General features: G+C 23.8%; 4 protein-coding genes and 2 long non-coding RNA genes across 10 annotated transcripts; 3 read left to right on the forward strand and 3 right to left on the reverse strand.

Moving 5' to 3' along the window:
• Positions 1-33: 33 nt before the first annotated feature.
• On the forward strand, positions 34-4,902 carry LOC127277147 (uncharacterized). Of its 4 annotated transcripts, XR_007842329.1 has the most exons (8): positions 34-83; positions 990-1,064; positions 1,512-1,597; positions 1,841-1,919; positions 2,296-2,388; positions 2,569-2,649; positions 2,797-3,046; positions 4,808-4,902. It is a non-coding gene; the product is annotated as an uncharacterized LOC127277147 (long non-coding RNA). The 4 variants fall into 4 exon arrangements; XR_007842327.1 differs by lacking the exon at positions 4,808-4,902 and having other exon boundaries at positions 2,797-4,206; XR_007842328.1 differs by lacking the exon at positions 4,808-4,902 and having other exon boundaries at positions 37-253; positions 2,797-4,206.
• A 257-nt stretch (positions 4,903-5,159) lies between these two features.
• LOC127277149 (RNA cytidine acetyltransferase) lies at positions 5,160-8,278 on the reverse strand. Its single transcript, XM_051298010.1, has 2 exons — positions 6,193-8,278; positions 5,160-6,119 (listed from the first exon to the last, which is right to left on the reverse strand). The coding sequence occupies exons 1-2, from the start codon at positions 8,138-8,140 to the stop codon at positions 5,284-5,286; spliced, it is 2,784 nt and encodes a 927-aa protein (XP_051153967.1). The 5' UTR covers positions 8,141-8,278; the 3' UTR covers positions 5,160-5,283.
• Positions 8,279-8,491: 213 nt separating this feature from the next.
• On the forward strand, positions 8,492-14,116 carry LOC127277166 (guanylate kinase). 2 transcript variants are annotated; one of them, XM_051298035.1, is made up of 6 exons: positions 8,494-8,656; positions 9,680-9,770; positions 10,141-10,408; positions 10,700-10,923; positions 11,871-11,981; positions 12,084-14,116. In XM_051298035.1, the coding sequence occupies exons 2-6, from the start codon at positions 9,743-9,745 to the stop codon at positions 12,089-12,091; spliced, it is 639 nt and encodes a 212-aa protein (XP_051153992.1). In that variant the 5' UTR covers positions 8,494-8,656; positions 9,680-9,742; the 3' UTR covers positions 12,092-14,116. The 2 variants fall into 2 exon arrangements, with proteins under 2 accessions (XP_051153993.1, XP_051153992.1); XM_051298036.1 differs by lacking the exon at positions 9,680-9,770 and having other exon boundaries at positions 8,492-8,656.
• Positions 14,117-14,754: 638 nt separating this feature from the next.
• Positions 14,755-16,514, reverse strand: LOC127277163 (probable serine/threonine-protein kinase clkA). Its single transcript, XM_051298032.1, has 3 exons — positions 16,380-16,514; positions 16,076-16,112; positions 14,755-15,847 (listed from the first exon to the last, which is right to left on the reverse strand). The coding sequence occupies exons 1-3, from the start codon at positions 16,441-16,443 to the stop codon at positions 14,893-14,895; spliced, it is 1,056 nt and encodes a 351-aa protein (XP_051153989.1). The 5' UTR covers positions 16,444-16,514; the 3' UTR covers positions 14,755-14,892.
• Positions 16,515-17,743: 1,229 nt separating this feature from the next.
• LOC127277154 (uncharacterized) lies at positions 17,744-20,925 on the forward strand. The gene is made up of 2 exons (XM_051298016.1): positions 17,744-18,197; positions 18,514-20,925. The coding sequence occupies exons 1-2, from the start codon at positions 18,181-18,183 to the stop codon at positions 20,603-20,605; spliced, it is 2,109 nt and encodes a 702-aa protein (XP_051153973.1). The 5' UTR covers positions 17,744-18,180; the 3' UTR covers positions 20,606-20,925.
• LOC127277168 (uncharacterized) lies at positions 20,766-21,799 on the reverse strand. The gene is made up of 2 exons (XR_007842332.1): positions 21,627-21,799; positions 20,766-21,042 (listed from the first exon to the last, which is right to left on the reverse strand). It is a non-coding gene; the product is annotated as an uncharacterized LOC127277168 (long non-coding RNA).

Consider the following 21,799-nt stretch of genomic DNA (forward strand, 5'->3'; position numbering starts at 1 on the left):
TTGTCATTGCAGCTCATTGCAAATGGCGTCGTCAGAGAAAGAAACCATATTTTGTTGGAGAAAATTTAATCTTTTAATATTAGGTAAATCATAACGTTAATTGTATATATTTTACAGTAATAAAGTTCAGATTTGTTTAAATTATCGATAAATAATATAAGTTTCGTGGCAGGCAAAAAGAAAATAAATATATTTCGATATAAAAACCTAACCTAAAAATTTTAGCATTGAAATGTTAAACAAAAAAAAATAGGTAATGTATAGGTAAAATCGTAATAATATAACATTTTTATTTTATTAATATGTAATAAATATAAAAATTATGAATAAATAACAACAATATAACCCAGAAATTTTGGCATTAAACTTGTGCCTTGTTGCATATATTGTGACTTCACATTGCAGCCATGGTATTTTCGGGCGACTTGAATTTTTTCAACAATACGATTATTATAAACATAAATATTAAATAAAAAAAACCATTTATTAATAAAAGTGAAAACAATAAACAAGGTTTATGGCAGGTTATTAAAATTCAAAAAAGTAGTTAAAAAAATTTCTTATTACGTTGGTAGAAATGTAAAATTGGTTGGTATTTTTTTTCGCTGAAGTTGGTATCAGTGTTCACTACAGTAGACATTGTGAAAAGAGCGGTTGAAAGTAACAAGAAAATTTCGTGAATAACAAAAAACATCTTTCAACTTTAATACAAATTAAACATATATTTTAATAATTATGTTCAGCGTGATATAAATTTTTTAGATTTCAACTAATATTTCTTGGTAAATATAAGAATTTTTAATATTTTGTTAAATTTGATGACGCTTTGATGTTTAACCTAAAAATTACCACATAACCAATTTCATATTTCTATCCTACATCTGTTCCGATATTTGTCCACCGTATTTTAGAAATAAAATTTAAAATCAAAATTTAATTATTAAAATTCGTGTTATATGTTTATTTAATTTTCATTTATTTATTTACAGTGCTAAAAGATGATTGTCTCAGGAAAAAAGGCCTAAAAATTCTAATTCTTTCGGCGTCTATTCTTCTCAACTCAGGTAAATATATTTGTTTATAAAAACTAAGATTTTACCGAATTTAAAAATTTTAAACATTCTTTTCTTTAAAAATTCTATTTTTTATTTTAATAACAATTTATTTGCTTTATACAATTTTTTAACATTCTTATCAATTATATATTTGTAAATATAATAATAATAGTACATCTTTAAAAGTGGTAAATTTACAAATAGTTGTAAAACTGATACTTTTAAAGTATTAAGTTTACACTAAATTATGTAAATTTACAATTCGAAATTGTGTGAATCAGGCAAAATATTTTTTTACACTGTATATAGGCAATAATTAAAACTTTTTTTCAAATTTGATAAAATTATTTAATATCTATTTTTTAAAAATGATAAAATTATTTAATATCTATTTTTTAAAATAAAGTTTTCTGAATTTTTAATTAGACAATTTTTGTTTATTATTTGTCTTTACAGAATTCAGACTTCGAGAAGAATTGTATGAAATTCTTATATCCATAGATGAGATGACAAATGATAACTTCTACTGAATCTTCGAATAAGTGAGTATCTTTTGATACAGAAAATTATTGTTTTACTTATTAAAATACATTACTTATTACATTAAAGTTATATTCTTAATATTAATAACACAAATCTTGTAAATTAATTTAAATTTACAAAAAAATTGACATTAAGAAAATGTTTAAGTTTTAAAAAATCAATTTAAGAAATAATGAAATTAATTATATTTTGAAAATCTTATTTTATCTTTTTATGTAACAATTTATTTTCTCAATTTACAGGTGTCCAATCATGAAGGATGGGTGTTTGTTGCGGAGCTGCTCCTGGAGGAGATCTTGCATTGCTGAGTCGCAGTTCAATGTAAGTTGATAAATTTTTTCCCTTAATTTTTGTATATTTTAAGATATACTTTGTTTAAATATTTAGATATAATAATAATTAGTATTAAAAATATACTTAACAATTTATAAACAAGTTACAGTATACCAGTCAAAAATAGTTTGTAATATTTTAAAATATTTTGCAAAAATATCAATAGTTAATATATATAATAAAAATTTATTTCAATATTTGTAAATGATGATTAGAACAATATCAAAATATTAACATTTATAGATATTAAAATATTTAAAAGTATATTAATAATTATTATAATAATAAAATATTTGTTAATATTCAGGATTTTTAATATTTGATTTTACACATGTAATATCTATAATGAATTATTTTTTTTCAGGCAGTTGGTCCAGTAGCGGAAAGATTTGTCCATTGAAAGAGAGGATATGCTGACATCGTATTTTTTACACAACGCAGAAATTTTCCCTTATAGGTGAGTTTTTTTTACAATATTTTTCTGGAATATCAATAAATGGAATAAAAAAAAAAAAAAGTTAAAAAATTATTGCAATATTTAGAAATATTAATGTATTCAAAAATAATTGATAATATTGAGCATTTTTAATATTTTATTTTACAAATATAACATCATGAATTATTAAATTTTTTTCAGGTCCATAAGAAGGAAATCATTTTATAAAAAAGATATGCTGTCATCGTTTCTCTAACACTACGCAGAAATCCCCTCATATAGGTGAGTTTTTTTTTCAATTAATAAATTAATTTAACATTAATTTTGAACTAATTGATTAAAAAATAATAACTCAGCATTTCATAGTAAGAGAAAATAATTGTATAATTTAATTTTTTTAATAAATGTTTTTTTTATTTATTTTTTCAGCTCCATTCCAAATTTCCAAATATCTGAAGAGACTGGGAAGGATGTGGAAGAAGAAAAGTGGCCCCTGCAACATATTTTTTTTATAAAATATTTTTTTCTTTTTTTTCATATTTTTTTATAATATTTTTTTTTGAGCTCCCGGCCTCACGCAGAAGTGCGAGCAAGAAAGAGGGATCCTCGGGAGCTGGCCCTGAAGCGCTCGAGAGTGGCAATGACGTTATTGTCCCGACGAGGGATGTTTCGCCGATCGGTGAGTCATTTTTTATTTAAATTTTTTCCCTGTTTTTTGAGACGCGCAATTTCTTGAATAAATTTTCTTAATATATATGTAAATTAAATTACAACAAAATTAATTTATAATTTATAAATCATTATAAATTGAAAATTAATTTTTTTGGATATCATTTTAAATTTATGAATTTTTGCAATATTTTCGCAATTTTTTTCCTTTAATAAATTATAATATAGATCCAGCCGAAAAATATTGAAAGATTTTTTATAAACAGGGAAGAAATTCTGGCAACATAGTGACGCCATTGACAAAATATATTATTTTTGAAGTTTTAGCGATCATCCGTAAAGCATTTGATAGACTTTTAAAAATTTACCCTCCTCCCAATTTTGAACACTTTACACCCTAAAATATCATATGTTTCATGGATGACTCGTTATTACTACGTAAATTAATATTATTGTCAATGTTTATTTCAATTATTTATATACATATGTATGTCATTTATATTGTGCACTTTGTTTAATATTTATTTTTGTTTAATTTATCTGATTAAAGTTATTTTCTTTTTCTTTTAAAAATAAATAATTGGAATTAAATTTGTAACATTTTATTAATTTCAAAATTGACAAGTTAATGCATGTGGTATTTAAAAGTAAAAAGTTTTTGATAATTTGTTCAAGTTAAAAGTTAATGCATGTAAAATTTAAAAGTAAATTTTTTTTGATAATTGTAATGAAACGACTAATTAAAAGTTTTCATTTCAGAAAATACCGCTCAGGTGACGGTTGCGTCCCGGGACGTTAACCCTAGTGTAGGTCATTTTGCACCGGGGCGGTAAATTATTTTCGTTTTAGATAAAAAAAAACGGGATAGGTAAATAGAAATTTTTTCGTTTTAAATACAGCTGTAGGTAGGGAAATCGGAAAAAGAAAATTTTTTTTCGTTTTAAATATAGCTATAGGTAGGAAAATCAGGAATAGGAAAAATAATAATTTTTTTTTTCGATTTAAATATAGCTATAGGTAGGGAAGAAGAAAAAAACAAGTAACTGGAAAACCAGTGAAAATATAATTTGTTTAAATTTTTTCTCTTTTTTTGTCACTATGTTGTTTTAAATTTTTTTAATTTTGTGAATTATATATGTATATGTATAATGAGTATATATATATGCATATATAATTATGCATGTTTTGTACTTGTTTAATTGATAGTTTCTTTCAGTTCAGTTATTGTGGTGAGCAATAATATTTTTATTTATATTTGACTCGAAAAGAATGATTTGATAATAATTTTATTTATTTTCAGTGTTATTAATTATTTGTTTTTTTCAGAAATATATTTATTATATATTTAATTTTTTTTCCTTGTTTACGACTTTTAGTCGATAGTATTCTAAAATCTATTTTATAATTTTTAAACAAAATTCATTCAGGCTCCTGTTGTAAAATTCAAAATTTTGCCCCTTTTTTAAATTTTTATACTTTAGTATAAATAAATTTTTATATTTTCCAAATTAAAAAGAAATTAATTGAGACTTAATTTAATATGCAAATTGCATTTTTTAAAAATTATTGCACAAAAAATTTTAATATAATAATCGCGATATTTTTTTTAATTGTTTATTTTCTAAAGTGATTTTCAAGTGTCCAAAGTGTTTTTTTAAAAATATAATTATTAAAATTTACGTGAAAGCTAAGTGTAAAATATTTAATTAAGTTTTATTAGAAATTTTTTATTTATTTCAAAATTTTAATTTTCCTATATTTTCATTAATAGCACTTACCTTCAATGGTCGGTTTTCGAAACAACGTTGGTTTTAAAATACGAGACGTCTTAATCAGTGCTTGACTTTACAAACCTATTGTTGCAGTACAGTTGTATTCTTATACATGTATGTATTTTAGTAATTTTAATAATTTTTTTAGTCTAGACAAATTTTTGGGAGAATCAAAAAAATCATTTACCTTTGAAAAACGAAAAAAATAATAAGAATTCTTTAAACAAAATTACAAAACTTAAATAAACTAAATAGTAAATAAAAAAGTAAATAATAATTAATTAAAATAACTACAAAAAAGAAATTAAACTATAAATTTAAATTAGTTATTTAAATAAATAAGATATTAACTACCATAAAAATACATTTTATTGTAAATTTTTTGGTGAAAAATATTTACAGTCAAAATAGTAATAGAAGAAAAAACGAATTAAACATAATTTGATAAATTTTCAAAAGAGAATTGAAACTCAATTTAATCCATAGAATTTCTAACAAATTCTTCAGTAATTGAATTCAAATAAGAAGTAAATTTCTTAATGATTTTATTAAATAATCCAAGAAGTTGCGAACTTTGTAAATCTAATTCCTTCTCCAATTCCTCGATACTTTTATGTTGTAGTCCAAGTCCAAGTAGAATAGCTGCTTGTACGGCAGAAATATGTAAACTATTATTTCTTTGTCCTGGTGTTAAATTAATATTTCCAAGTTGTCGTAAAAAATACATTTTTGCCAATGAAGGAATTTGATCTCTTATTAAATGATAATCACTCATATTATTACTGTAAATGTCCAATTGTTCTAAATCATGTAAATCCAAATAGATCTCTAATGCGTCTTTAGTCAATGTTTTTGCTGGTATTTCAATGGTAGAATTTTCCAAAAGACTCAATGCAAATGATGCTTTATAATTACGAAAAGAACTTGCCAAAAGATTTGTAAAACGTTGTCGAAATTTCATCCAATATGATTGTAGCCAACTTTCGTCTTGTTGATTATTCTCGCAATTTAATCTGTGAATCATAATACAAGTGTTTTCACCAGTTATATCATTAGCCGTTTGTCTCAAATAAACAGGGACAAATTTTGCTTTTTTCCAAAATTTCAATAGTTGCTCGGTTACACCAAATGAAACGCCAATATAGTCTAAATGTTCAGCAGGTCGTTCGGATAATTTCATAAAAAGAGGCGGAAGTGATGCTCGAGGTTCAATAATTTCCGTTAGCAAATTCGATTCATTTTCATCTTCTCTTTTTCTTTTTGTCGTTTCCGATTTCGTTGGTGTTTTCTCGTCATCTGAATCCTCCATATCTTAAAAATAATTTCATAAAATTAAATAAAACTTTTTAATTTACATTTCATTTAATAAATAATTAATACTTACCAATATCTTCATTTTTTTGTGAATAATATTCCTTTAAAAGTTCCAAAGCCTTGGCTCCATATCCCATTCCTTGATATTCAGGATGTGTGGCAATTCTTACAATTCTCACTCCGCTTAAACTGGGAAAATTTTGATCATTAAATTGTTGTGATATTGTCCATGGTATTAAATCACCAGCTGCCTTTTGACCACGTCCCATTTTAATTTCAATTGAATTTTTACTCAATTTTCCCTCCATACAAACTTGTATGAATACTAAAACTTCTGGTAATTTATTTTCCATCAATGGTCCAACTAGACAAAATAAATGATGTGCTGGTGCATCGGACATCATTTGTAAATCATTTGGTGTATTTTTATAATGTGATGCAACATAAAGAGAGACTAATTTTTGTAGAAATTTTTCTGATGCTCGATGAAATGAAAATAATGTATCGCGATTAATGTAAAGTAATTGACAATTGTCTGGTGGTGGACATCCTAATAATGGTGGTAAAAAATTTCCAGCATCAAGACAAAGTAATTTTGAGAGCCATGCTTCAACATCATCACCAGGTTTATAACGAATTGATTCATCTAGTGTCAATTCCTCTAAAGTACGTTCACTAATTACTTTGTCTGCTTTACTCTTTTCTTGTGAATTAGAATCTTTTGATTGTTGAATTCTCAATTGTTGAAGTAATTTCAAGGACAATGATCTTCCTGTACCCTCATAGCCATTGATTGTTGATGCGAGAAAAATTAAATATGGTCCAAACATTGCTTTCACCAATGGTAAAGGAATTGCTGCTGCTTCATCGATAACTAATAATTCAGCTTGTTGAAGTTTATGAGCATCTGATGGATGAATAAATTGTATTGTTTGTCTATGATTGCGAAAGACATTTACTCGGATTGTTGCTTTATTAAATTCTGGATTTGTTGATTGCATGAGAGTATAATCCAAATGTTCTTTATATTCCAATGCTTCGAGACCTTTAAAGACAAAATCAAAAAGTGTATTCAAATTTTCAGGACTTGGACTCGAAACGTAGATATTTGAATAGCCAAATGCAATTGCACCAGCAATTGCAAGACCCATTGTTGCCGATTTTCCACGACCTCTTGCCGCCGTTAACGAAACTGTTGATCGTAATGTTTTTTCTGATATTGCTTCAATGAATTTAAGTAACGCCTTTCCTTGATCCAATGTTTTGCAACATTCCAATAATGTTGAAACTGGTTGTGTATCGCGGAGATTTTCTTTTAAAGTCTGTAATTCGGATGTATTATCACTCAATGACATTTTCACAGCCGGTTGAATTTTAAGATTATGCATTGATATTGGAAGCACGTGAAATTGATCATCAATAACTAAACAACGAGCACATGAAGCTAGAGAAAGGAGAAATCTTTCATTAAATCGACAGGCAATTTCCTGATGAGCCTCAGTGCGAAATCGTTTATGAACATCCATATTCATTTCATATAATTGTTTTAGTGAATTAATACTCTGTAGAAGAATTGTAATTATACCACCACCTTCAACAGTTTCCATTGTTCTTGCCAATAAATTTGGTGTTAATGCTTCAAAATCTTGAAGAACACACATACCAAAGGTATTTCCCAATATTTTATGTGTCTCCTTATAATAACAATAGCGTATTTTAGTTGATACTATAAACAATTCAAAAGGATCATCCTCATTAACATCAAGCTTTCCTGATTTAACTTTTTTCTGTAGTGATTTCATTTTTTTCTTACGATGTGATGTAAAACCAAGTTCTTTTTTATAACACCATAATAATGTTGGTCGTGCTTTTACAACTGTTTTTGATAACATGTGATGAAGATAAACAACTTGATCTTTTGCTTTTTCCCCGACAACGAGGAACATTGTTCGATGACCAGTTTCCACTCCATTTTCAATGAGAGTACGAATACGATTATCAATTTTCTTTCGCGGCATTTTTTTTAAATTTACTTTTATAGACAAAAACTGATTATTTTTATTATTTATTTTATTTAACGGAACGACAACAATCACATTACAAATAACACGTGGTGTTCTTTGGATTTCCTAACCTCAATTTGTGTTTTTATTCAGCGCGCATGCGTTGACAGAATTGCCAACTTAATGATGGGCGCGAATTTTGAATCAAATTTTGAAAAAACTTAATTTTTATAGTAGGCTATGATTAACAAGAAAATTTAACTAATAAAAAATGATATAATTTAAATTTAAATTACATTTATCCGTATTAGTTAAATGGAGATATTCTATTAAGTAATGAAAGGGATCTTCTTTATCAATTTTTATTGCGCATGCGTCATGCGATGCGATGATAAAAGCTGAAAACGTGATAAACGTCATTAATACTACTCCGAATTTTAATCTTGTTTATTAAATAGTTTTATTTTATAATTTCCGACTAAAGGTGAACAAAAAGATTTTAATTTTTCATCAACAGTTTAAAAAAAATAGGTATGTTGGCAAATTTTATGTGAATATTATTCTTTGTTGCGACTACTGCGTCAAGAAAAAAAAATCATTACTCGCCGAAATAAATTTGTTTTTTTATAAAATTATATCATTTTTTACGTGTCACGATTAGATTTGTTTATTTAACGGTATGGTCATTCACAATAGTCGAGTTTTATTTAATAAAAAAAAAATATATATATATATATATTATGCTCAAAAATTAATTATAAATAACAGCTGATTGAGGTTAAAACATGTTAGTCCACGTTTTATTGTACGTTTGCGTCAAGCGTAATCAATATTTCGAAGACCTTGATCTCCCTTTTATGTCCTCAAATAACGGTATAATGAAACTGATATTTTAACTACATAATAAAATTGAGAAATCATTCACAAATGGGTCGTTGATTCCAACAAAATTTCCACTTCAATTCTCTTTGAAATTTTTTTGTTGTTATTATTTTGTTTTTTCGCTTTTCTAAGTCGTTTTTAATATAAAATAAAATATTTTATTCAATAAATAATCAGTAATTAAAGAGAACGTTTAATATGAAAAAATAATGAGATAATATTTACATGTAAATGAAATGTAAACAAATAAAAATACCTGCGTGAATACATAAACAACAAATAAACTTATAAATATTAAACACAGAACAATTGATATACATATAATAAACCAGACATATTTTGTATAAATATAAATAAAATATTTACTCTAAATAAACGAGATAAAAATAAATTACAAATAAATGATTAATATAATAATAATATAAAAAATTTAAAAATGAATTTAATAAAATAAATAAAAGCGAAAAATGGCACTAAAGTTTGAAAAACGAAATTTATCCTTATTTTTTTATTAGAATACTTTTTGAATTATTTTAATTGATAGGAAAATATTTTTTAGATGAGAAATTTATTAATTAATATTAAATATAAATATGTCATTCTTGGTGATTTAAACTTAAAAGATAGAATATTTAGTTTATGATAATGATGTGGAGTTGCTTTAATTTTTAGTTTTATCCGATGGCCAGTTGTAATTGTCTTTTAGAAGAATTTTAACGGATCATCTTTTAGAGAATGATGAGATTTAGAAATTTCACGATAGGTATGAAAGTATTTATTTGTGATTTTATTTTCAAGACCAAGAAAGGACATGACTTTAGTATCATATAAAGTAGAGTTGTACATTTATTTTTATTATTAAAAGAATTACCAATATTTAATTTAATTAATTAAGTAAAATTAATTGTGGATTTTCCACAAAAAGCTTAAATTATATTTAAAACAAAAATAATGTAAAAAACATTTTAAAAATGCAAGAAAAATAATTTGTTTAAAAATAATAGATAAACTTATTATTTTTTCGTTTTTATCGGGGATTCTCAATGATTTGTTTGATTAAAAATGAAATGGAAAAGAAAAAATTTTCTTTGTTATAAATTCTTTTTTTATTAACAATTTAAAATTATTTACAGGTGCTTTGAATATGGTTCAAAAAAGATTTCGTCCTTTAGTTTTGTGTGGTCCATCAGGAAGTGGAAAAAGTACATTGATAAAAAGACTTTTTGATGAGTTTCCTGAAACATTTGGATTTTCAATAAGTCACACAACGAGAAAACCACGATATAATGAAAAAGACGGAAAGGAATATTATTTTATTACCAAGGAAGAAATGCAAAGGCAAATTGATCAAGGAGATTTTTTGGAAACTGCAAAATATGGTGGAAACATTTATGGAACCAGGTAATTATTATTGTTAATGTAATATTTTCAAATGCTAATAAAAATTTTTAGGAATAGCTTTTAAAAAAATTTAACATTTTTTATTATTTTTAAAAGTATTTAAAATATTAATTATTATTTAATAAATAATTTTAAACTGTTTCCAAATATTTCAATTGTCAATTATTTGTAAAATGTTATATTATTAAATTTACAAATGTATTTAAAAAATTTTTGATAATCAAAATTTTTAGATGAATTTTGCATTTTTCTATAAAATTTTTTTATTTACAAAATTTATTTAAATTTCAGCAAACAAGCTGTTGAGAATGTACAACTTGATGGGAAAATTTGCGTATTGGATATTGATACACAAGGCGTAAAGCAAATAAAAGAATCGTCGTTAAATCCGCTGTTTGTTTTCATAAAGCCACCATCGATTGCAGAATTAGAGCGTCGATTAAGAGATCGAAATACGGAGACCGAAGAGTCACTTCTCTTAAGATTAACAGCAGCCAAAGTCGAAATGGAATATGGTGAGAAATATTACTGTTTTTAATTTTATTTTTATTAATTTAAGCGTGTGTGAGAAAATTCCAACTGCTTTAAAAAATTGCACAATTTATTTTTTCACGCTTGTTTTTAATTTTTAATGCCTGATTTTATTTTTGGTCATGTTTTCATATTAATATATGATATTTTATGCTATTTTTATTAAACGTATTTTTTAATATTTATTAGTAAACAAATTTTAATGAATCGAAATTTATAATGTTGAACTGAACTGAATTTTCATAATTTGGTATTTTTATTCAATGAATTTTTTTTTTCATTACATTTTAATTTAGATGAATTTTTTAATTAACCAAATTTTTGTTTTATTGGATTTTTTTTTCATATGATTTAATTATTTATTTGACTAATTTCACGTTTCTATTTTGTGATTTCTATCAGAATTTCCTTTAAATAAAATTCTACTAAATAAAAATAAGTTTTCATAGAAATTTTGAAAAATAAAAATTCTTTTAAATAAAAATTATTTAAAAGAAATTCAGTGAAATAAAATTATAATTTGGTTAAATAAAATTTCTGTCTTGCTTTTTTTTATTTGCGTTTTCTATTTTAATATATGTGTGTATTTGATCGTGTTTTTTTTTTAAATTTTATGCACTTTTCTCTTGCATATTTGACTGCTACTTTTTTATTGGCACTGTGAATATTTTTTACATCACTACAATAAATGTAGTAATAAAAATTGTGTTATTATCTGTGGAATCCTTATTTATGGAATATCAAGCATGTTTAATATCTCTGGATTGACCTGAATCCTACCTTTTCTCTTCCCTTTAATTTGCGTTTTTAATTGATTCTGCAATTCTTCAGCTAAGTAACTTTAATTAATTTTCTTTTTATTCTGCATGTACATGTGAATAATTTTTTTTTGTTTCTTTTAATTCTTTTTTTTCTTTTTTTCCATTAATAGGTGAACATCCAGGGAATTTTCACTTAATTATCATAAACGATAAAGTGGAAAATGCCTATGATACATTGCGAGACTATATTCTATCGGAAATAAAACAGCAAAATGATTCAGGTATTTTTATATTTAAATTCCTTTTTTTTTATTAATTGAAAGTCTTAATTTTGTTTTAATTTTGATTTATATCGCTAAAAAATATTTTTATTTTTTTTTCAGAGAATTAATCAAGTACCTGTCTAAAAGAATCTTCATAAGCAACATTAGTTAATTAGGCGGCAAATTTCTCGTTGTAGAAAAATAACAGATCGAGAATTAAATTAATATTCACTTAGTGAGTAAAGCCGCAGAAATTTAAATATGAGATTTGATGCGATCTGTAAATTTGCATTTAATTTTAATTGCCAAAAGTTTTTGTTTCTTTTTTCATTGAGTTAATATGAACGTAAATAGAAAAAATTGTACATATTTTTTTTAAATAGTGCTTCATAAAGTTTATAAAGCTCGCCAGTATTATATTTTTGTACATTTTAAATGTTTTATGCGAAACCGGTATTATCAATCAACGAGTAGTTTTTATCGCGTAATGTTCACAAACTTTTAGAGAGAAAAAGAGAGTTATATATTTTATGATAAGGCAATTTTATGAGTGAGAGATAAAGAATAAGTGAACGACTTGAAAACATTAATTTATTTTGTTTCATATTCACAAAATGCAAAAAAAAAAACAACATTTTGTTGCTGGAGATTTTTGAAATGAAACAAAATTAATTTGTTATAAACAAATTTATGAAATTGTTTGTATGAATATCTTTTGAGATACGTGTTTTCAATCATTGTTTTTTTTTTTTTAATTAAAACTTTAATATTTTTACATTTTCACTTCCGTCTTATAACAAGACACAATTTATATTATATATTATTGAAAGAAATAAGAGAAAAGAAATTTTGTTTTTGTATGTTTTTTACCTACTTTTTGTAAATGAGCGAGTGTAATGTAATTTCTTATTATTAAGATGATGGGATCTGAGTATTGTAAAAGTTACTTCCGTTTTTTGGTAACGTTCTTCTACTTGAATATTTAATTCAAATATACAATCAAGTCAAAAAAAAAAAAAAAAAAAAATTCTATATTATATTTTTGAAATGTAAGCGAAGTCGGATCGAATGCAGTTTGGATCTCAGAGATTAATTAGACATTTTTCTGTAGAAATAAATTTCTTCTTAAAATGTTACGATTATAAATTAATGTAAAATGTAGATTTAGATAACTGAGACCATCCACCAATTGAAAAGGTTGTGTTCCAATAGTGTAGGTTACTTATAAAATACAATTGAGGCATTCTTTTCGACAATCTTGAAAATTTTTTATTTTCTTTTTTGATTGCTTCTATGGGGAAAGGGAGGAAAAGTGTTTCTTTAGATTGTAGAAAAGTATTGCCTATTTGTCATTCATGCATTCGTTACGTTAATATCATGCGACTTTTCATCATCATTGGAATTAATTTTTTTTTTCGAAATCTCGTTAAAAATAAAAATGTTATCCTCGTTCTCAAAATCGAATTTACCAGTGGATGTAATTATGTATATTTTAATTTTGTAAACGTTTAATTTTTCATCTAACTTTTCGCGCTGAAAACTTTTCAAAAAAGAAAAAAAAATTTGTTTATTAAAAAAAAAAAAAACATAAAATTGCAAAAGAAATTTATTCAATGTTTATCATTCAAGTAAAATTGATTATTATTGTTTAAATAATATTTAAATTTGTAGGTTGATTTAATTTTTTTAAATTAAACATTATAACTTTTATTTCTTAATAATTAATTAATTACAATTGAAAAAATTTTTCGATTTTACAAGATTAATTTCTTAAAAAAATTTTCAGCGCGATTTAAAAAAAAAAATTTTTAATTAGGTTTTTCATACCATCTAATTATAAAACAATTTGCGTAATATTGTTGTCATATGAAATGACCAAAATTATATGCGAAAAAAATAGAATTTTATTCAATTAATATTTTAATTTCTGATATTAAAATTGTATTTTTTTATTATTTTCATAACATTAATAATTTTTTAATTTAAAAAAATTGGATTTTCTTTTTAAAGTTAAATGAATTTTTTATTTTATTTTTTGAAACATATTTTTTGGTCATCTGTTGATAATAACAATTTTAAAATGTCAATTGTAAAAAAATTATATTGTAATTTACTGTTGTGGCGAAAGTTAATAAAATTCAATTATATAGAAATATTTTTGTATTTCTTACATTTTTTTCCTCTGTAATTCCTAATTATATCTTTAATAGAATTAAAATTAGTATTTATTGAGATAATAGTTAATTTCAAGTAATTAATAAAATTATTTTTTTTCAGATGTTAAAAAGTAAAATTGATGAACAGCGTAATTCTGGATTTTAATCTTGAACAGCAGTTTGGTGAGTCAATTTTTTCAATTATTTAGTTTAGCAATAGTTTTTTTTTATTTAATTTAAAATGATGAAAATCTCAATTTATTATTGACGTCGATATATACATGAGAAAATTAATGACAATCCAGATATTATTATTAAATTATTTTATTTGTTTAATTTATAATACAATTTACAAATATAAAACGTATTTTGTATTTTTGTTTGGATCAATGGTAAATGAAATTAAGTTGCTTTTTGAAACCTTAAATAATATTTTTAATTAATGAATACTTCTATATGAATAATTAATATTAAAGTATTAATTTTTATTAATTAAGATATTAATAAAAATTAATAAAAATAATATTAATATTATGTGTTAATTATTTTATAATCTATTAAACATTTTATTCAACTTTATAGTTAATATTAATATAAATAATTTTATTAAAAATAAAAGAAAATTTGATAAATCGTTTTGTATCGGAAAAAAGTGACCTGTAGCTTATCAGCTTTATTGTGAAAGTATTGTATATTGGAAAAATCCCACTCTCTCTCTCTCTCTTTTTCTCTTCGTTTTTTTTTTTTTTATTTTTTGTCTCTTTGCAGAGAAATTATTGTCGAGAGTAATTGCGCCTCAATCTCTCTCCGTGATGGTGTCGAATTTTGTGTCGAGGTTCTTCACTCACTTCGATTGATGCAATTCCAGGTTCTTTAATAACAACACTATCTATTTGAGCATCGTCATTAATGAAATTACTTTTCTTTGCTTCAAACACATTTTCCCTTGGCGCTGAAAACAGATATTGAATTATTTGTGGTCGAGGCTCAAAAATATTTTCGTCTAGAGATTTAGGAAAATCTCTAAAATTCCTTGATGATTCAAAATTTTCTATCCTTTGATTTTTATTTGGTAAATTTTCATATTCTCGATTATAAAAATCAATATTTGAAATTTTACTATTGTCAAAGTTGTTATTTTGATTTTTACGATTATTAAAATCGAAATTTTCAGTTCTAAAATTATTATTATTATTATTATTTGTTGGATATTGATTTGGAATTGAATTTTCTTGATTAAAATTTACATTGAGAGGTAATTTATTTTGTGATGGTGCAAAATTTGAATCGACATTTTTCATTCTATATGATGGATATGCAGTTCTTTGAAAACGTGATGTGAGCAAAAATTTGTCACGATTATTTTTCAATGTTTCTTGATTCATTTTATTATTTTCCATATTGTTTTTAGTTTGTTTTAATTGATTATCATTATTTCTTTTGATATTATTTTGTAATAACATTTGTTGTTGTTGAATCCAATTTGTATTGAAACCATTTCGTACTCCTAGTAAATTTAATGGCATTCGCGTCATTTTATCACCAATTATAATCACTTCATTGCCATCAATTGAAATCATGATATTTGGTGTATTTGAAATTTGTGAAAATTTTTCCGATGCATTTTCATCTCTTTCTCCTTCCACGATGCTTCGTCTTTTATGGAAATTCTGCTTTTCTGGATAATAATAGGCTTCGTAGAAAACTGGTCCTTTATGAAGATCGTATCTGTAAATAGAGATTTTTAAAAATGAAAATAATTATAAAATAAATTTAAGACATTTTTGTTTCATTTATAAATTAAAAAAATCGTTAAAACTTGTTATTATTTTTTATTATTTTCACTAAACTTTGTGGATTTAAAAGTAATATTACATAATTTTTGTTAAAGTAGTATTAAAAAAAAGCAAATAATAAATTTTTTCAAAAATAAAATTGAGAATTCAGTATACGAACCCAGCTTCATTGAATCCTTGAGTAGATATCCATTTAACTGAAAAAGGATATAAATTTTATATATTTTATAATTTCTCTGTCGTCGTAATCTTTTTTATGGATATGAAATATTAAGATGAAAAATAATATCATAAAAGTTTGAAAAAGAGCATCATATATGAAAAAATTTTAGTACCTTTAAATGTACATGAAGTGTTTATATATATAGTTATAAAATGTATTTTATGCAGTAAAAGAAAAATTATGATGTGAAATATATTTATTGCAAAAAAAAATAAAAATTAATATTTATCACTAAACTTACCGTTAAAAATAATTGATAATATCAATATAAAAAGTATTTTGTTATTTCCTTCCATTGTCTTCATCACGTTAAGAATGAAAGTAAACGACTGATTTTCATCTTATAAGACTTGTAGCCCGTGGGTATTTTCAGAGATTCCCAAAATAAATCCAATTTCCGTTGTCACTCGTATATATACAGAATTTCACATAGATTTATTATTTCAAATGAAAATCCTTTTTGAAAAATCTTATTCAAAAATTTTTACAATTGTTTTATCAATAATAAATTAAATCACGCCTTATAAAAAAATAAGAAATAATTAGGCTAATTTAAATAATTGAATAGGTAATTTATTATATTATTATTATTATATTAAAAATAATAATTAATAGCAATAATATAATAATAATAATAATAATAATAATAACAATAATAATAAATATTTTTTAACTAAAAATTAATAACAGTAGAATTAAGAATTAATTTTTTATCCAAGATATAACATTTGGTTGAAATTATTCCATAAGCTATTATCTATATCATTGGGCACAATTTTCAGAACAGAATCAAAACGGGCCAATTGCCAAAGAATTGGTTTTGCAAACTTGCAGAAATTGTCGTCCATATAATGAAATTTCTAATTTATTTAACACACACAAATCGATTATGAAATTACCTTCATATACTTGAAAATTAAATCAAAACTGTGACCATAAATTATATGAAAAGTTGAATCTGTTGCCAACAAATTTTTTTTTTTTTTTTTTTTAATACACAATCAAATGTTTTTCCCATGGCAGTTATGATATTTTGTCATGAGGGGAACAATAAAATTTCTAATATTATAATTTTTAAATAAGGATTTTTTTTTTGTGGCTTTATTATTGGGTCACTAAAATATTTTTTCTACTATAATTTCTTTTTAATTTTAAATAAAAAACATAATTTAAGTATAATAATAATAATAATAATAATAATAATAATATTTTAATTATTTTTATTATAATTTGAGAATAATTAGATGTTCATTGTTTTGATCTTAAAAGATAATTTTGTGCTTAACACCCTTATATTTATAAATTACCCTTAAAATCCCCTTTTCGCCTCACTGATGAGCTGATTTGATCACTGATTCGTGATATTTATCACGAATTTATGTCTCATAATTAACTTGTTTTATTGTCATTCTGAAATGTAGAATTACTAAACAAATATATCCTCTCTTATATAAGTAAATATTTCTCAAGTAAAGAGAAAATATATCTACACAAAATATAAAAAAAAAAAAATGAATATTTTTCAAAATAATTCATTAAAATTTCATTATAATTATTGATCGTCTATAAAAAGTTTGATCACTCAAAAGAGTAAATAACTATAATTTTTATTTATTACTCTTAGTTCTTTTATTATCGTTGGGTTTTTCAACTAAACCCCTCCATCCCCATTTTTCCTCCACAATTAGTCGTTAAAACTAAAAGTCAAGGGAAACACTACTCGACAGTTTTTTCCAGGCTTTGAAATTTTCTTTAATAGAATTTCTTCTCTAACTCATCTTCATTTACCTCTTGTGTATGTCTCTTTTCTTTCTTTTCTTTTTTTTTTTTTTTTTTTTTTTTTTGTTGCAAATATCAATTTCCGGTATTAATATATATTATTCGTTTTCAATGTCCTTGGAATTGAACGAGTAAATAATTGAACTCTACAAATTATATCGAAAGAGAGAGAGAGATTTAATCAAGTTTATAGAGAAGTTTTCCAAGTTTGTGAAAATCAGTGCCGAGAGAACTATATACGAAATCAAAATAATCCTGAGGGAATGACTCGACAACAAAGGTAATTCTTCTTTGAAATATAAAAAAAAAAAAAAAAAAAAAAAAACTTTAATTAAATGCTATTTTTTTGGATTATTTTTGTTCGAACAAAATAATTTCTTTTGAAAATTTTTTTCGAATTATTATCACTCCTACACGGAGAAAAGATTTTGATTCGTTTTCTGGAAAATAAACATATTGAAAAATGTTTTCTGTTTTTTGTTCTTTGAGAAAAATTTTCTCCGTGAAGAATGATGATTTTTTGTATTAAATTAAAATTATTCTTTTCATATTATTTAAATAAAATGAAGTTTAATTTTTCTTTCTTTTTTTTCTAGATTTTCTGGATGGTATTATAGTAAAAGCATGTACGGTGTGATTTGCACCATTGCGTGCTTGGCATCCGCGACGAGGGCCCAGCTCAAGTATAATCAATCAAGAAGATACTCTTGGGACAATGTTGGGAATTACTTAACCCGAGCGGGCGATTTCTCAGATATCGACTTTGTGAATCTGTTCCAAATACTCGATTTAGTTTCAAACTCAGAGGAGTTTCAACCACTCACAATATCAATTGGTACATTCGATACCAATTCTTATCTAATGGGACAAATCTCTAAGTTCTTTGAACGTAAATTAATCACTTGTTATCAAATTGATTTAAGAAACAATTTATCTTCGTTTATAATTGGCAATTTTCATCGTACAACTTGGATTATTCTTGCTGAAAATCCACAAGTGTTATTGAATTTCAATTCGAAATTACTTTGGAACTCGAGAAATAAATTTCTCATCCTTTTTCTTCAGAATAATAATAATAATAAAGATACAATAGAGAATTATGAAAAATTATTTTCCATTCATTGGAAAAATGATGGAATTTCGAAAATTTTGATTGGAGATGCTAAGGATCATTTATTCTATTTTTATCGTTATCTTCCGTTTGAAATAAATTCTCATGGGGATTTTGGAAAAATTCAAAGAATTTTCATTGATAAGGATAATATTGAGATTTTTCTAAATCATAAGAAAAATAAAAGATTGGAAAATAATAAAAAGAAAAATTGTTCATTAAAAGAATTGAATAAAATTTTTGAAGATTTTAAAAATTTAAATAATTATCAAATTAATGTGACTATTTTCAAATCACAAATGTTGAATATAGAAAAAATTGGAAATAAAACAAATTTTTCGGGACTTGATATTAATGTCATGTTTCTTTTGAAAAAATTATTAAATGCTGATTTTCAAATTAGTGTTCTTTCACCTAATTATAAATTTGATCCATTTGAAAATGGATTAAAAAGAATTGAATCGAATGAAGCTGATCTTATTATGACAACATATTTTGTGAAAACTTATGATAATTTTCAATTTTTTGATTTTACATTTAGTGTACATATTGATAAAGTTTGTTTTTTTGGCAAAGCCGCTGGCAAAGTACCAAAATCTTTTATGCCATTTCTACCAATTTCTCTTGATTTTTGGCCTATTTTTATTATTTATAATATTTTAATTAGTGCCCTTTGGATTAAATTCAAATCATTTAGTGATAGAATTCATCATAAAAATAATCAAATTTCATTAATTGAAAATATTTATTCTTCTTTGGAAAATTCTAAATTTGAGAAAAATTTACAAAATTATCCACCAAAAATTGATTCACGTTTAGAATATTGTGGTGAAATTACAATTTTAACTTGTACACATCTTCATGGTGCTGAAACAACAGCGCAACGATTTTTTCTCTCTGGTACATTAATTTTTACAATTATTATATTTGGTTTATATGAAAGTACATTATTGTCATCAATGAGAAAACCATTTGAATATACAGAATTAAATACATTAAATGATGTTCTTAAAACAAATTATCCAATATTGACGAAATATCAAAATCTCAAAGATAGTACTTATGGTGAATTGAAAAATAGAGTTGTTGTTTTGGAAAATGTTAAAACATCATTGAGAAATATTGTTGTGAATAATAAAAGTACTCTTGGAATTATGAGACTATCGACGGCTGATTTAGAGGATCGTACAAAATTTTATGACGCCGATGGAGAATATTTGTTACATGTGATTGACGAGTGTCCTGGGGTTTATAGTTTGTCATATATTGTCAAACGTTATTCACCTTATTTAGAGAGAATCGATAAATTATTGTCACATATGAGTGAGGGGGGATTATTTTTTAAATGGTATAATGATATGCATTATCCAATTTATAAGGAGGAACAACAAAAATTAGCTTCTAAACCATTAATAACTGTTTTGACATTGGAACATTATTCTTTAAGTTTTTTTATTCTTTTTGGAGCATTTTTCTGTTGTACTTTTGTTCTTATTGCTGAAATATTATATGCGAGAAGTGCAAGGAGAATAAATGTAATAGAAAAAGAAAATTGTGAATTAAGAGAGGAAAATTGAAATTGAAAGAAAAAAAATGGTTTATTTTTTGAATTTAAAAATTATTTTCTTTGTTAAATCTAAAACATTTTTTTAACTTTAATTCCATAATAAATGTAATTAAAATTTGTTTGAAAATTTATTTAAAAATTATTAATTTAATATAAAATATAATAGAAAATATTTATTAACGAATTTTTATTATTGAAAAATTGAAGGAACATTTTATGTATTTGGTTGAATATTAAAAAAAAATTTTTTTTTTTTATTTTATTTTCACAGAATTTCTTTTTTTTTTACATGTTGTTGGATGTATTTTTAAGAAGTAAAATTTTTGTGAATGATTTAACTGCATTTACATGAATTAGTGACTTTGTTACAGTATTTTCCATCACTATTTCCTGGTAAACCGTGGTTAATTTTTTGACAACTTTTTTTGCAGTCATCTTCAATGCATCCTAAAAAATACAAATAATTATTTCATAATTAAATTAGAATTATTCTTCAAATTCTAATTTTTTTTTCTCTATGAATCAAAATATAAAAATTGAAATAAAATGATCGATACAAGAAAATTAATATATTACGATGTATTTTAATTTCGAGTTTCCTATGAATAATATAGAGAGAATAAAAAAAAGTATAAAGATCTCTTCAACTCTACTCAAGAGACTTTTATAAATTTTTCTTTGATCTCTTGAGGAAAATAACTAGGTGGAAATATTTGTAGATTAAGAAAACTTTTTCATTTTTTTTTCTTTCTTTTTGAAGGGTTTTTTTTTTTATTTTCTAGCACAATTTATTATTAAAATATTGTAAACAACGTTCTGTAATAAAAATGTAAAATAAAATTTGAAAAGAATACGAAATAGTTTCTATTTATTTAAAGTAAATCGTAAAATATTTATATATTTTTTTTTGTTGAAAAAATTTATTAATTTGAATAATAAATTTTTTCATATTTGATAAATATTTTACAGTTAGATTTAAAAATTAAGATTAAACAAAAAAAAATAAAATAAAATAAAAAATTGAAACTTACCTGGAGCAGTTTGAGCAAATGAAGCGCTTACAATAATTGCAAGAAGCACAAAAAGAAAATAGAAAATTCTCATTGTCGAAAGATATATGATAATTTACTTGCGTGTCTTAAAAACTATTTCTATTTGTTATGTATTGTGAGATATCGGGGAAAATCGCGTCGTTTATATACAT

The sequence above is a fragment of the Leptopilina boulardi genome, unplaced genomic scaffold, assembly GCF_019393585.1.
Source record: "Leptopilina boulardi isolate dan_hultmark-lab unplaced genomic scaffold, ZJU_Lbou_2.1 LbouV2_165, whole genome shotgun sequence".
In the NCBI taxonomy this organism is placed as follows: domain Eukaryota; kingdom Metazoa; phylum Arthropoda; class Insecta; order Hymenoptera; family Figitidae; genus Leptopilina; species Leptopilina boulardi.

Excerpts from the sequence above, each read along its gene's own strand:
- LOC127277149 (XM_051298010.1), bottom strand. The coding sequence starts at position 8,140 with ATGCCGCGAAAGAAAATTGATAATCGTATTCGTACTCTCATTGAAAAT. Across the intron at positions 6,120-6,192 it reads ACAAAAAAATGAAGATATTG|ATATGGAGGATTCAGATGAC; the intron begins GTAAGTATTAAT and ends ATTATTTTTAAG.
- LOC127277166 (XM_051298035.1), top strand. The coding sequence starts at position 9,743 with ATGATGAGATTTAGAAATTTCACGATAG. Across the intron at positions 9,771-10,140 it reads ATTTAGAAATTTCACGATAG|GTGCTTTGAATATGGTTCAA; the intron begins GTATGAAAGTAT and ends AATTATTTACAG. Across the intron at positions 10,409-10,699 it reads GGAAACATTTATGGAACCAG|CAAACAAGCTGTTGAGAATG; the intron begins GTAATTATTATT and ends TTTAAATTTCAG.
- LOC127277163 (XM_051298032.1), bottom strand. The coding sequence starts at position 16,443 with ATGAAGACAATGGAAGGAAATAACAAAATACTTTTTATATTGATATTA. Across the intron at positions 16,113-16,379 it reads ATTATCAATTATTTTTAACG|TTAAATGGATATCTACTCAA; the intron begins GTAAGTTTAGTG and ends ATCCTTTTTCAG. Across the intron at positions 15,848-16,075 it reads CAAGGATTCAATGAAGCTGG|ATACGATCTTCATAAAGGAC; the intron begins GTTCGTATACTG and ends CTCTATTTACAG.